The following is a 12,914-nucleotide window of genomic DNA, read 5'->3' as shown; positions in this document are numbered from 1 at the left end:
CTCTCCACATTAAATAACAAAAATCAACGCTTGACGTCCGACACTCACTCACTCACTCAAAAAGAGAGAAGCAGAAACAGAACATAGCAAGCAAGCACATTTAAATTCCTCTCTATCCCTCCCTATCAACCCTTGAAAAAAGCGCACCTCTAATATACATCCATCCATCCATCCATTCTCCCCCAACTCTCCATCCCCTTTATTTCTTCTTTCTTTCTCTCCTTCATTCGTAGCTCAAAGAGAGCATATCATATGGGTATCGTGCACGCATCAATCATAACCTACCTACCAAGCTACCATCCCAGTTCAACCCCAGCCAAATCAACGCCATGCACATCCACAAATCATACAAAGTCCCCTCCCCCTCCTTTCCCTACGCAGTAAACAACGCCCTCGCCTTCCCCATCATCTCCACCTGTTCCGGACTCGGTCCCTGTGCTTGCCCCGCCGGACCCGGAATCGCCTCCGTAGGCTTCCACCCCGTCCTCTCCTTCCGCGCAAACTGCTCCAAGATCTCAAACACATAGTCCCTCGCCTCATACATGCTCGTCCACGGACCCAGCGGGGCGTCCAACTTCAGCGCCGGACCCGGATCAGGGATTCCTGATGCGGCGGCAGGTGGATGATGGGCCAGGTACCAATTCCTGTCTTTCTTGGTTGAGTTTGCCAGGAGGACTTTAGCGATTTCCGGGTCGAATTTCTCGGTTAGTCGTTCGTTGTATGCGCGTCCTAATTCTTCTCTGCAGAGGGCGCCGAGCTCGAAACTGAGGCGTTGGAGGACGGTGTTCTTGGCGAGGCCGTTGATGAATTCCCAGAGTTGGATGACGCTTTCCCAGTCCTTGGATGAGCGGCGCTTGTTGCCGCGGTCGGAAACGGCGAAGGTGACCATGTACACGGCGACGCATTCTAGGGCGACGGACAGACCTAGCTTCTTGGCGGCTTCATCGACGGTATCTCGTTTGCCGTCCTTCAGATGAAGAATCGAGTCCATCTTGCGTTTGAGATAAATGCACAGATCCCTCGAGTCGAGGTGGCTGGCACCGTTGACGCGAGGTTTCTCGGCAGATGTGGGAGTGCTTGTGCTCGTTTGAGGAGTATGAGCATGGCCGTCGCTAGAATTGACTTTCCGCATCGTAGCACTCTTCATTGCATCTCCCTTCTTCGGCGTAGATAGTAGACCCTTCTGGTTTGGTTGAGACAAGGCAGGAGACTTGAAAGCAGGTTCAAGAGCCGTCTTTGACTTGGCGACATCGATGCTTTCTGGACCTTTGAGACGCTTTGCGGGAGGCTCAGATCGAGGCTCAACAGGTTCCGGGCGTTTCTTCGAAGCAGAAGCAGGAGCTTTGGCAGCAGTCTTGGCCATCGGCTCATCAGCATCATCAGAGTCTTCATCTTGTAGTGGTCTCGACTCTTTCTGCTGACCAGCAATGCGTTGCTTCTCAAGCCGGACGAAATCCTGACTTGGCTTGGCGCGAATACCAAGAATGCGCCGAATGCCTTCTGCTCTCCGCTTCTTGTACTTGAGCTTAACAATCAGACTGCTCTTCTCTGCAGGTCCCTTGCTTGACTCTGCATGCGACTTCTTCGGCGGATGACCAACCTTCGGCACCGTCGTCTTTCGAGCAACACCAGGCGTATCAGGACGACGAGCCTTCTCATGACGAGCTTCAACGCTGCTGAGGCGAGCTTCATTGTTCAGAGCAGCGGACTTTTGTTGTAGTCGAAGAAGCTCTTGTTCGACGACATCGGGGAGAGTAGGTGAGAGGAGTGGTGGAAGTTCGAAAGTTTCAGAGGCTGCCCGTGAGGGTTGAGGTATCTCTTTGAGAGGAGAAGGAGCCCTTCTGACGACAATCGTATCTGATCCAAGACCATGCTTTGAAGGTGTGCCTTGAGCAGACTTCTTGCCTTCAGTCTTCTTAGTGGCGAATCCTGAAGCTGGACTACTACCAAGATCGGCAGGTAGGGGCGATAAGATGGGAGGAAGGTCCAATGGCTTCTCGGAGTGCTTTGGGGTATCTTTGGAGGCAGGCTTGGTCACGGGGGTCTTCTTCGCGTGAGGTGATGAATGGACCTGTGTTTGTGACTTGAGGGGTGACGGTTTTGAATCTAAAGGAGTATTCGGTTTTCGTGGAAGATGATTTTGAGAGCCGGACGGAGTTCTCGAATGATTATTCTGTGAGTTGGAAGGTGTTCTTGAATGTTCAATCTTCGATCTCTTCTCTGGTTGTGATGTATCAGCTGACTCCAGGGGTCGCTTCTGCTGCTTCGAATCGGGAAGGTTGTATGTGGGGGTACTGCGGGGTGGGGAAGGAGGTCGAGGAGGCAAGCCATGCTTGATATGTTCTGGAGGAGGTCGAGAGGTTGGTGGATGGGAGGTAAATTCTTTGGAGCGTGCGTGATCTGAAATATGGTTATGTCCGTTTGTGCTCGCGGGTGGATGCGCCTTTGCATTCGATATGCCGGACGCGTGCACTGCAGATCTAGAAATGATGTATTAGTAACTTGTATTCTCCAAAGTAGGAGAGAACTTACTTCTCAACTGGCTTCACAGCTCCCTTTTCAGCACTAGAAGAAGTTGCTAGACCATTCTGCCTCACATCCGCAACTCCCTCGAAAGAGTTGTCCCAACTCAAAGGCTCACCACCAGACACAGCACTGATATTCCTGGAATGCGCCGGCTTGCCAGCACCCGTAGGATTAGGAGAAGACTTCACCCCCGTCTTCTTCATATTCTTGTAATCGGCAATCGAGATCTTCGTCTTCGGGATCTTGGACTCCTTAACCGCATTCGCAGCAGCATTCGGCGTCGTCGTATTACTGCGCGCAGCCATACTGGCCGGAGAGCGAGCTTCGATCGTATCCACCCACTCAGCAGCCGGCCATGGCTTCGCTGTTCCGCGATCAGTCTCCCCGACCAGAGTGACATATTGAAGCTGCTTCACTTCATACTCTTCGAAGGGCGTGCCTTTGTTCTCGTAGTCGTAACCGCCCGAGTAGGGGTAGATTGTGGGGACCGTGACGATATGCGGATCCTGAGACTTTGTGAGCTATGCAACAAAGAGAGGTGAGGGGAGAAACGTACATATGGCAGCAGACGATCCTTCAGCATAGCAATCTGCTTGTCAGCGGCCTCCAAGCCTTTGACGGCCACAGCAGAGCCAGAATCGGCTTGCTTGGCCATGCTCTCTGTGATCTGTCTCTGATTAGCCTCTGGCGTTAGCCACGGTCTCTCGCTCGCCCAAATGGACTTCAAGAGCTTGCTCATCTTGGCCGCGGAATTTGCTTGAGGATTTCTTGGGGAAATGGAAAATGGAAGGGAAGAAAAGGCAGCTCGTACATCTAAGAGAGAGGAGATCCGAATCGCAATCCACTCGATCTTGTCTGGTCTGGTCGCGGGCTCGGACGGTGCAGCTGCTGGTATTGTGGTTGTCGGTAGCTATTGTCTCCAAGTCAAGGGCCGGTAACCATTGTCGCAATGGATTCACTCTCCCCACCCGAACGGAAGCGCGACCGCATAAACAACCGCGCCGACAACCCAATTGCCAAATGCCTCCTCCGCATCAATGGCGATCTTGATTGTGTGTGCGAAGAGAAGAAGAAGAAGTCGAGGGTGCGAGTCGTCGTGATGTCGCGCGGTGATGATGAATGTCGGGGTAGGTCTGGGGATGTGTAGTATGAGGTTGTCGATCTGGATAAGGGTCAGGTCGTAAGTCATGGATGCACATTTCGCAAGCCAAGTAATCCCAGCGCCCAGCCCAGCCACCACTAGAGACGCTGCCCAGCGGCCCCCAGCAGATAAACTCCGGCAGCCTTCCCTCCGCCGTGAATAAATAAATCCGGAAGTAGAGAAAAAAAAATACAATAAAATACAATAAAATAATGATAATATAATATAATTCAATTCACAATCATAGACCCATTCCCCGATTTTCACATCATGATGCGCGTTTGCTCGCCCTCGCACAATCACCGCCCATTTCATCCGATGCCAAAGAAAGGCCCGGCGTCCCAGTCTACGGGAATCTGAAGAACAAAGCCAAGTTTTACGAGGCTGAAAGAGGCGCAGCGGTCGTAAGGCGTCGAATCAGATCTTCGGATGAGCGAGCGCACGTGATATCAGATTCGCGTGGCGCTGCGTTTGTTGGCGGAAGAGGCTGTGCAGTGGTGGGGGATGGTGGATGGTGGATGGTGGATGTTGGATGTTGGATGTTGGATGTCTTGCGTTCGGTGAGAGATCGTGGGGGTGAGGGAGAGGAGAGGAGAGGAGGAGAGAAGTCTTGCTGGTAAAAAGCTTTCGCAACAGAGATGTGGCGCAGCTGCTCTCCTTGAGCAGACTTTCGGTAACAAACCTTCGCGGGTCCCAGCCGGGAACTTGCAGCGGTGGAGAACCGATATTGCGTGACATGGATCGTTAGTATCAGACGAACAGAAAATGACCTACCTTCTTGAAAATTTGAAAGCACATAGCATCAAGACATCATCGCATATCTTCCTTGAGTGGACTATCTCCCCTGCCACGAAACATCTGCTCTCCGATCCCTCAAGATTTCCCCGCCCTATGTACTTGATCAGCATCAGGTGTATCCTCGCAGGTACGCCCGTCGCCCATGACCATGATAGAAACTTGAAAATCCGCCAGATGCCGCTGTAAAAAAAAAAAATCATCTCTCTCCGCCCTTTTGCACAGTACAAGATTATATGTTCAATGCTAACACAATCCATCCTCCAACTCCATGCTAATGCCCGTCCGATATGCGCATCAACCAGAAAAGCATTCATCGCACTGCCATTTCTTCAGCTTGTCCTTAATGGGCCGTCCCGAAGAGAGCGCGCATTGACGGCAGAAGAACCGAGCTGGGCATTTCTGTTGTCGCATTAGTGCTGGTTCGGAAGGGGACTCTGCAAACTTACATCACCCGTGCAGATAACTTGATTCGGAGGTTGCGTACTGGTGCCGCAAATACACGTGAGCAAGCCGCGTGATTTGGAGACAGGCTTCTCAACCTCGACATCCTTCATGATGGTATCCTCCTGCTGATCTCGTCGTGCTTTGTCCTGCTCTGCTTTCCGGAGGATATTAATGCACTTGTGAAGGCATTCCTGGTCAGCGGACCCCATCGTGATGAAAATCTCCATATGCCTCAGGAATTCAACCTTCATGTTCTTGTTTTCCGCAAACCAATTCTTCTTTAACTCGACGAAGCGTAGGATGGAGTCAGACATATATGCATGGCTCGTGAGGTGCTCCTCATTGATGAAAGGATTCCACACATTAATGTACTCTTTTTCCAGCATACTCACGTCCACGAAGTCGTTAACAAGCTGACGTTGCTTCTGGTGCAACCATTCTTCTTCTTTCTCGTCATCACTTCCAGGAATTTCTTCACCGACCCTGAGGATGCGTTTAGTGACTGGATCGTACAACGGCAACTCTGTCTCTGGGACGAGGACGACTTTTCGACGGCGGACTGGTGGCTTTGCTTCATACGTCTCGAAATCCATTGCATCGTCGGTCCCGTTTGAGGTATTGGGAGAGCTGTAACGAGACCCGTGGGGAGAGGATGACATAGATGGCTCGTTGGCTCGTTCCAACAAGTGATCGGGCCAGTGGCCATGTTGTGGTCCTAAGCGAGTCTTGGTCCACAGATCGTCTCCTAGCAAGTATTTGTCAAGGTCGAAGAGAGTCCTAGGTTTTCCAAGTTGGTATATCTTGGCACGGTCGGTGTCAAGCATGGGACCAGATCGAGACCTGGCCAACTCGACAAAGAACTGGACCCGTGGAGAATTTCGTCGCAGAGAGAACTTGAAAGCGCCATGATCAGCGTGAAGGTGCAACCGAAGCTCTTCAACCATACTATTGGGGGTTTCACAGAATGGACAGGCCAAGCCTGGAACCGTAGTTTGTTGTTTGATGCCTGTATCTGCAGCCTCAGCTTTTCCGAAACAATAGGTCACCGTTAAGCCTGCATCTGGCTCTGGCTCAGATCTTGACTCTTTAGGTTTCGACTTCCTCGGAGATTTGCCTTGAGCAAGAGTACTCAAGGTCTTTAGGTTATACGTCTCGACGCTGTTTCGATGCCTCTTAGCTCGGTTGCTTGCTGTACTTTCCTCGATCGTCGTCTCATCTTCTTTGCGGGGAGACGGGCTAGCTGGCTCATCCTGCGCAGGAGCTGGAGTGGGAGCTAATGGTACTTTCGCTCTAGGGGTTTCATCGGACTTGATTGTCGGCAAGACGGCATTGGTCAGGACGTTTGGCGTAGCCCATCGGACCTGAAAACTTAATGCGTACGACAATGCAATTTTCGCCCCGATAATTTCTATATGCTCCAGTTGAAGAGGAGCCTTGCGTTGCCGTTCAGGGTGACAAAATAGGTTGATTTTGGTATGCAGACAGAATTCGTCCATTTTGTATTCGCTTGCCCCAGCTGAAAGGTTTAGAGTAGGCCAGTCTTCTTCGCTGGAAACGGGGTGTATGCTGATGCTCAACAGATACCTGTCGGCGAACCCGCGATAATACTCATACCCACCCCACTGCCCGTTTGGCTGCCTGGGTTTTCTTCGTCGAACCTTGAAACTAGATGGCAAGAAGTAGAATGGTTCTAAGTCGACCAGGTCCCTGGACACCTTTCCGTTCCTAGCAATAGTGACACGCAGCGTGCATTCAGTGTCTTTTCTACTGATTTCGACAGGTTTAGTGTTGCCTTCTTGGATGTCATCATGTTGACGGTAGAAGATCGCAACGCGGACTGTGCATCGCATGTCGAAGTTGCTGGTGAAGTTGAACGGTTCATCATCGATTCCTTCGTCAGATGGGATGATTTCGTTCACGTCTACGCGTAAGGCCTCTTTGAAGTCGGCAAGTGTGGCAGGAGTGATATCGTCGATTCGAAAGTTGTTGGTTTCGGCGTTGGCTTCAATGTTGGTTGCCGTCGCCGTAGTAGGAGTCTTCAACAGAGAGGATGTCAGACTGGGAGCCTTCGCCTTGCCGTAGAAATCGTATGGCTGGACCAATTCGGGCTTTGAGGGACGAGATCGTTGATTGCTCATCACCTGACTGAGAGGTTGGCGTGAGGGCCCAGCATCGTCCGTAGCTGCAGCGCTGACATCTCTGGATTCGGGGGGGTGGATTCTTCTTCGTTTGGGGGGTCGAGGCTCCTCGTCTTCTTCATCGTCGACATCCATTGGATCATCTCGAGGCTTTGTGCCCCGTGAGGAGGTCATCGCCGAAAGTTTGGCGCCCATTGTTAGATGTTGTAGGGTTTTGCGAACATTCCTTCGAAGAAAAGGTTTTCTACGGCTGGGGATGTAAAGGAGTGAATATACTGATAGCGCCGCTTCTCCTTCACCTTTACTCGTAACGCTTGACATTTCGCATTGCTTAGGCTAACCTAGCCTGGCTTAGACCGAAAGAGCCCATAGGCAAAGAAGCGATTTGAGTGAAAGTCAAAGAGTGCAAATAAAGAGGACGACAATGGCAAGCAGAGACAATAACAGCCGTAACGTTGAAGAGGTATGCAGCAGCGGGGGGGACCAAAGTGGTGAGGATCGATCTCAAAGGCGGGGAGGGGATCCCGACGCGTCTGGAAGCCAACACTGAAGTCGATCTGAGTCGTGACTGATGTCGTGAAATGAAAGAAAGCCGGTCAGAGACAAAAGGAGTGTATTTCGAATTCAGATAGATACCACGCTCCAAAGCGCCTCCACTGCAAACACGTCGTCGTGGGTGGTCGTGAGGGAGCGATCAAGGATGCGCAGCCATTATCAGTCTGTCTTGTTGGAGAGTATTATTATTTGATGATTGTTTTCCTACTGGAGCGCGCTTAGGAGCCACACCATTACAGGCATTTCGCCACTATTCCATATGGCGTTAGACCAGACCGTACTCAGTAGTGCTTTCTCATGAACTGTGGCTTCAGACGCCAGCGGCCGCATCTTAGGCCCTTGGAACTGCAGGTCATAGGTAGGGCTGTGAACTTTGTGAAAATTGTAGCCTTCTGTCCACTCTGACTCCGAAACCATACAACGACAATCTGTATCTTCAACGACCTTGATCAATATATTATTATTCTCTGCCATATTCGTATGCGGTTAGCCCCGTCGATGCCTGGAATGAGTCGCACTAGCGCCGAAAAACCGATGCCATATGGCCGTTCATGACTTCATTGAAATACCTCCTGCAGACACCGTGCAAACACTCACGACAACCACACGATCACCGTCTCGGGTTGCTGCATTCTTCCCTTGGGGTTGCTGGATTGACTCCTGATCTGGTGTAATTGCGCAAAGCAAAGATCTGCAGACACCCTCTCACGATGGCCAACACGAGTCGCTCCCGCCGGTTACGAACCCCTCCTCGAGCCACACGAGCAAAAGCTGCTATCTCCTACGCCGAGGGCTCTTCCGACAGTGAACTTGAAGCATACTTCGATGCTGTAGCCTCCGATCACGATGAATCTCCTGTTACGCCTCGCCCACGAAACACAAGAGCCTCTCAAGCCCGAAGAACTCCTGCACCCCGCAAGCACAAACGGAACCGTACATCCTACTCCGAGTATACCGATCGCACTTCAACACCAAAGCGGATTCGAACTGCTCGACAATCGAAGCCATCCTCCCCAAAGCCAGCGACAAGCAGTACGATCGAGTTTCTAAAGGGATCTGGAGTCGTGCCAGAGTGGCAAAATCTGCCGTACCATGTGTTCGTTCGCATATTCCAATATGCTGCATATCCTCTTTACGATGAGCACACATTTCAACCGCAGCCAAGTCTGCAGTGGCTTGTCAAGATCGCCCCATTGTGTCGTTCCTTTGGCGAAGCAGTTGCTGAAGTCTTATACAAGTCCCCGCCACTTGTTCCTATGGGACAGGCGCATGGATTGATGTATCTGCTGCAGGAGGACCCTTCCACTCATATATACGACTACAGAAAGAAGATCAAGTCATTGCAGATCGACGTTGGACAAGTGGTTGCGTATTCTCTGCCTGGCAGCGGTCATCTCGATCTATTCGACCTCATCAAGAATCTACCTCAGCTGAAGAGCCTAGAGTTCTATCACCAGCTGGATATGTCTCCTTACCGAGACTTAGACTCTACCATCAAGTGGAATTACTCTGACCGGATCTTTAAGGCACTGGAGTATTTCGATACTGCTGCTAATGCCGTACAAGGTGAAAAGGGCAGCGTATGCTATTTGAAGAGCTGGCGGTGGTCCTCGAGACTGGCGGGAAAGAAATTTCCGATCGAGACGCTTGCGGCAGAACATTTGAAGCCATATTTTCAATTTCTTACAAAGATTGCCTTCGTCAACTATCAAGTCCCAGGACTCAAGAAGGACGAAGAAGATCCGAAGCACGAGGCTGCGCTTGCCAACGCTATCAAAGCACTTCCTCAGGTGAAGCATCTGATCTTCGAGTCATCGACACTGGTTAACGCGATACTGTTACCACTGTTGCCCACCAAGCTCGAGGATTTAGAGTTGATCAACTGCTGGGAGGTGGTCGCCGAGGATTTTGCCGAATTTCTGGTTACTCATGGCCGATGCCTTCGCAGCCTCACACTCAACCACAATCAATCCCTGAACCTCGGATTTCTGCCCATCCTCGGTGAAGCATGTCCGAATTTAGAGGTTCTTCACATGAATCTCACTTATTTCAATCTTCATGCCACTTATCGAGACTCTGAGCCTCAGTATGAGAAGCTTCTGTTGCCTGATCAAGTCCCAGTCTGGCCATCGACGCTCCGAAGCATTGAATTGATTCAGCTTCGCAAATGGGAGATGGAAGCAGCAGAGATGTTCTTCCAAAGTCTGCTTGATAGCGCCGCGACTCTACCTGACCTTAGAAAGCTCACGATCCAAGCTATCATAAACATTCCTTGGAGAACTCGAGCATCCTTCAGAGATACTTGGCTTGGTTCATTGGATCGCGTCTTTAAGCGCGTCTCTAAGCCACCATTGCCAGTCTTCACACTCCAGGCACCAACCTCTACAGAAGAAGCCTTGGCGGGTCCATCAGATGACGGCGAGGAGTCAGGAAAGCAGGTATCCAAGCACTCACTGCGACCTTCCTCCAGCAAGAGCGATGATCTCCTCTCAGCAGTCGACACTCGACCGATGTTGGCTCCGCCACGACGCTCCCTTGAGGCTCACCAGATCTCGCATACCCGTCGCTCAACCCGTACCCGCCTAGCGACAGGCACTTACGCCGAAACCTCCGATTCCGAGCCAGAACCCGAACCTTTCAAGCCTACCGTCTCAGCACGCGAAACCTCCCGCCACAATCGCCTAGCTCGTGAGCTCGAGATCCTCAAACAGACCGCCGGTTCCGATAGTCCTCTTGTCTCCACATCAGCTGCGACTTCCGACTCAGACTCTGATGCTCCACTCGTCAAGAATAAAGGCAAAGGCATGCAAAAGGAGGTCATTCAGGGAATGTGCGATATCGTTGAAGTCAGAATCGATAACCTGAGACCGACTGAAAATCAAGTCACCGAGGCCGATTTCCTAGACGAAGAGAGAAGTGGAGATGAGGACTGGGACGGTCAAGATGGTGATGAAGATGGGTATGCGTGGTAATCTTGTGGCTGGAGTTTTTCTACAAACGTTGTTTTCGTATGCGTTGCTTTTCTTTTTCCTGGTACTTTATTGCATGCATGATATGGCAGACTTGCGTTGGCATGTGTCTACGAACTTTACAAAATGAGAGATGAGGTCTGGCTGGCGTTGCGTTGCGTTGCGTTTGTTTGTAACAAGAGCAAATTCTGGTCTGGAGTTTTTTTATCTGGTATCCTGACAATCAATAGCTAACATAGATGATTGATGGTTGAGTCTAGAGGTAGCAGTACTGTAACACAAAATGTAGAAGTTTAATCTTATGCCCTCCCCAGGTGCCGTCCGTGACTTGGGAAGGCTTCTGGGCTTTTGTCCCTTTAGTTGTTGGAGGTCAAGACTACTGATCTAATCTCGATTCAAGGTTCAGGTCTACCAGTCTCTTTCACTGTTTAGATGACGATTTCCAGATCTGCTGCATATTCACCTCTTCAACAACAACACAACACTCTTTCCTCGAAACCAGACAGCCTTCCGAGTATAAAAATACCCTCTCTCACGTAAACACAACCCTTCCTCATCAACTCGTTCGGATACGAGGTCTTTGTACACCGCTGAGGGATGATTATTGATCGAGAGTTATGCTCTCGAGGTCGAATAATAACAAGAGTGAAAGAAGTTAAATTTCAAAGTCTTGGTAGGAAAGTGGACAACAGCAAAAATAGCTTTAACAACAACAATCCAATCAAGCAGCGTGATATATAAGAGATAAGAAAAAGGTACTAGCTCCAAATTGTTGATAAGAAAAAAGTACTAGCGCGCGATGTGCAACAGAATATTTTTTTATATAGAAGATAAGAAAAAGGTACTAGATCCAAATTACTGATAAGAAAAAAGTACTAGCGCGCGATGTGCAACAAGAGCTCAACGGCAAGGACGCGGTGAAGGGAAGTCCAGGAACAGTGGTTCCCGCTCGGCTCCCCGTTAATTCTTTTTCTTTTCGGTCTTCCTCTCTTCGTTCTCCTTCATCTCGACCTTCAACAACTGTTGTGGAAGGTCTTGAAGTGTAGTAAAAGTGTGGGCTTTTATACTCGAGAAACTTGACATTTTGGAAAGTTCAAAATTTGGAGTTTTCAATTCACTCTTTTCGATTCACTTCAACTCTTCAAGGAGTGGGAAAGGTCGTGACTCAAAGGTTGAAAGTATAGATTTAAAGAGGGTATAAATATATCAAATTGTAGCAGGTTTAGGAAATTCAACGCACGGAAAATTCTCAAGTGGAAGTAAGAGGGAAGAGCACCTCACCTTGTGATAAGGTCCCGGCGGACTTTCAGCTCGAGGCGAGGTGAGAGGCAGGAGGTTGGAGTGGAGTAATGCGTTAAGAAATGGATGATAGCAGCAGTAAACTTAACCGCAGCTGTAACTTCGGCAGCAGCAGTAAGCTTGACAACAACACAAAGCAAGCAAACAGCGGCAATATAAAATCTTTCCTCGACATCCTTCCCCTACCATGCCTCAAAAAACTCCAAGCATCCTCACGTCTGCAGTAGCTCCCTGTGGTGCCATCCACTTCTCTTCCCCATCGGAGTCTTCTTCATCAGCAGCAAAGGAACTGCAGAATCAAAAGAAAAAGGAAAAAGAATAGACGCTAGTTTATATACCCCGGAGAAAAAAAGATTTTCCCCCGAGCAGTGATTCACAGTTTTATTCACTTGCCTACCGCTCTGGGAAACAAGGCTGCACTTCGCGGCGGCCGATTTTTCCGTGTATATATACTTCCATCGTGCCTTCTTATTATTGCTTTATTCAACAATTTTACCGGCGTCATGAGAACCAACTTTGTCCCACATTGTTCTTGGATTAAACGTATATCAGAAAAGAATTGTTCGGCATTATAGAGTTTACTTTATTGTGTGCGGACTTTGGACGCGCATATAAAATGTGTGATGGGCAGACATTGAGCGTTAAAGTGAGTTTATATAAGAAAAATTTGTTAATGATTTAGTGTTTAACAATCATAATTCTAAGTTAACTTAGTTTAGAGAGAAGGATGAAAAATCTACGGAAAATTTATTTCAATGAACTACCTATAAGATTCTTTAACATTTCACATCTCAGCGTTCTGCAGCTCAGTCATAAAGAAAGAGCGAATAAAATAAGGAAACCATGGAGAGAAAACGCTAGTTTATATACTTAAGAAGACCTATTCCTTACTAGCAGTGATTCACAACTTTATTCACTCACTCGACAATAATTCTTTACTGCTCTGGAAAACAAGGCAGCACTGCTCCCAGCGGCCGGATTTTCCGCCTATATATACTTCGAATTCCCACCTCGTAAAATTCTCAGGTTTGGTGTCCTTTGTTG

At 49.4% G+C, this 12,914-nt stretch overlaps 4 protein-coding genes across 4 annotated transcripts; 1 reads left to right on the top strand and 3 right to left on the bottom strand.

The window, feature by feature from the left end:
* Positions 1 to 191: 191 nt before the first annotated feature.
* LY89DRAFT_318143 (uncharacterized protein) lies at positions 192 to 3,442 on the bottom strand. Its single transcript, XM_018206686.1, has 4 exons — positions 3,338 to 3,442; positions 3,083 to 3,193; positions 2,533 to 3,032; positions 192 to 2,480 (listed from the first exon to the last, which is right to left on the bottom strand). The coding sequence occupies exons 2-4, from the start codon at positions 3,179 to 3,181 to the stop codon at positions 374 to 376; spliced, it is 2,706 nt and encodes a 901-aa protein (XP_018063370.1). The 5' UTR covers positions 3,182 to 3,193; positions 3,338 to 3,442; the 3' UTR covers positions 192 to 373.
* On the bottom strand, positions 3,351 to 4,083 carry LY89DRAFT_318152 (uncharacterized protein). Its single transcript, XM_018206687.1, has one exon. The coding sequence runs from the start codon at positions 3,980 to 3,982 to the stop codon at positions 3,482 to 3,484; it is 501 nt and encodes a 166-aa protein (XP_018063369.1). The 5' UTR covers positions 3,983 to 4,083; the 3' UTR covers positions 3,351 to 3,481.
* A 395-nt stretch (positions 4,084 to 4,478) lies between these two features.
* LY89DRAFT_628854 (uncharacterized protein) lies at positions 4,479 to 7,777 on the bottom strand. Its single transcript, XM_018211191.1, has 2 exons — positions 4,912 to 7,777; positions 4,479 to 4,864 (listed from the first exon to the last, which is right to left on the bottom strand). The coding sequence occupies exons 1-2, from the start codon at positions 7,366 to 7,368 to the stop codon at positions 4,760 to 4,762; spliced, it is 2,562 nt and encodes an 853-aa protein (XP_018063368.1). The 5' UTR covers positions 7,369 to 7,777; the 3' UTR covers positions 4,479 to 4,759.
* Positions 7,778 to 7,990: 213 nt separating this feature from the next.
* On the top strand, positions 7,991 to 10,870 carry LY89DRAFT_690565 (uncharacterized protein). The gene has a single exon (XM_018216122.1). It carries the CDS (start codon positions 8,313 to 8,315, stop codon positions 10,572 to 10,574), a length of 2,262 nt encoding a protein of 753 aa, XP_018063367.1. The 5' UTR covers positions 7,991 to 8,312; the 3' UTR covers positions 10,575 to 10,870.
* Positions 10,871 to 12,914: the final 2,044 nt, after the last annotated feature.

The sequence above is a fragment of the Mollisia scopiformis genome, assembly GCF_001500285.1.
Source record: "Mollisia scopiformis unplaced genomic scaffold LY89scaffold_30, whole genome shotgun sequence".
Taxonomy (NCBI): Eukaryota; Fungi; Ascomycota; class Leotiomycetes; order Helotiales; family Mollisiaceae; genus Mollisia; species Mollisia scopiformis.
Note: the sequence above shows the minus strand (reverse complement) of the source record. Positions and strands in the feature narration are given on the sequence as shown.

Bases quoted from the DNA above. Each gene is read 5' to 3' on its own strand.
- LY89DRAFT_318143 (XM_018206686.1), bottom strand. From the start codon at position 3,181: ATGGCCAAGCAAGCCGATTCTGGCTCTGCTGTGGCCGTCAAAGGCTTG. The intron at 3,033-3,082 runs GTACGTTTCTCC...ACAAAGTCTCAG, and splicing joins AGGATCGTCTGCTGCCATAT to GATCCGCATATCGTCACGGT. The intron at 2,481-2,532 runs GTAAGTTCTCTC...CATCATTTCTAG, and splicing joins GCTGTGAAGCCAGTTGAGAA to ATCTGCAGTGCACGCGTCCG.
- LY89DRAFT_318152 (XM_018206687.1), bottom strand. From the start codon at position 3,982: ATGAAATGGGCGGTGATTGTGCGAGGGCGAGCAAACGCGCATCATGAT.
- LY89DRAFT_628854 (XM_018211191.1), bottom strand. From the start codon at position 7,368: ATGTCAAGCGTTACGAGTAAAGGTGAAGGAGAAGCGGCGCTATCAGTA. The intron at 4,865-4,911 runs GTAAGTTTGCAG...ATGCGACAACAG, and splicing joins AAGTTATCTGCACGGGTGAT to AAATGCCCAGCTCGGTTCTT.
- LY89DRAFT_690565 (XM_018216122.1), top strand. From the start codon at position 8,313: ATGGCCAACACGAGTCGCTCCCGCCGGTTACGAACCCCTCCTCGAGCC.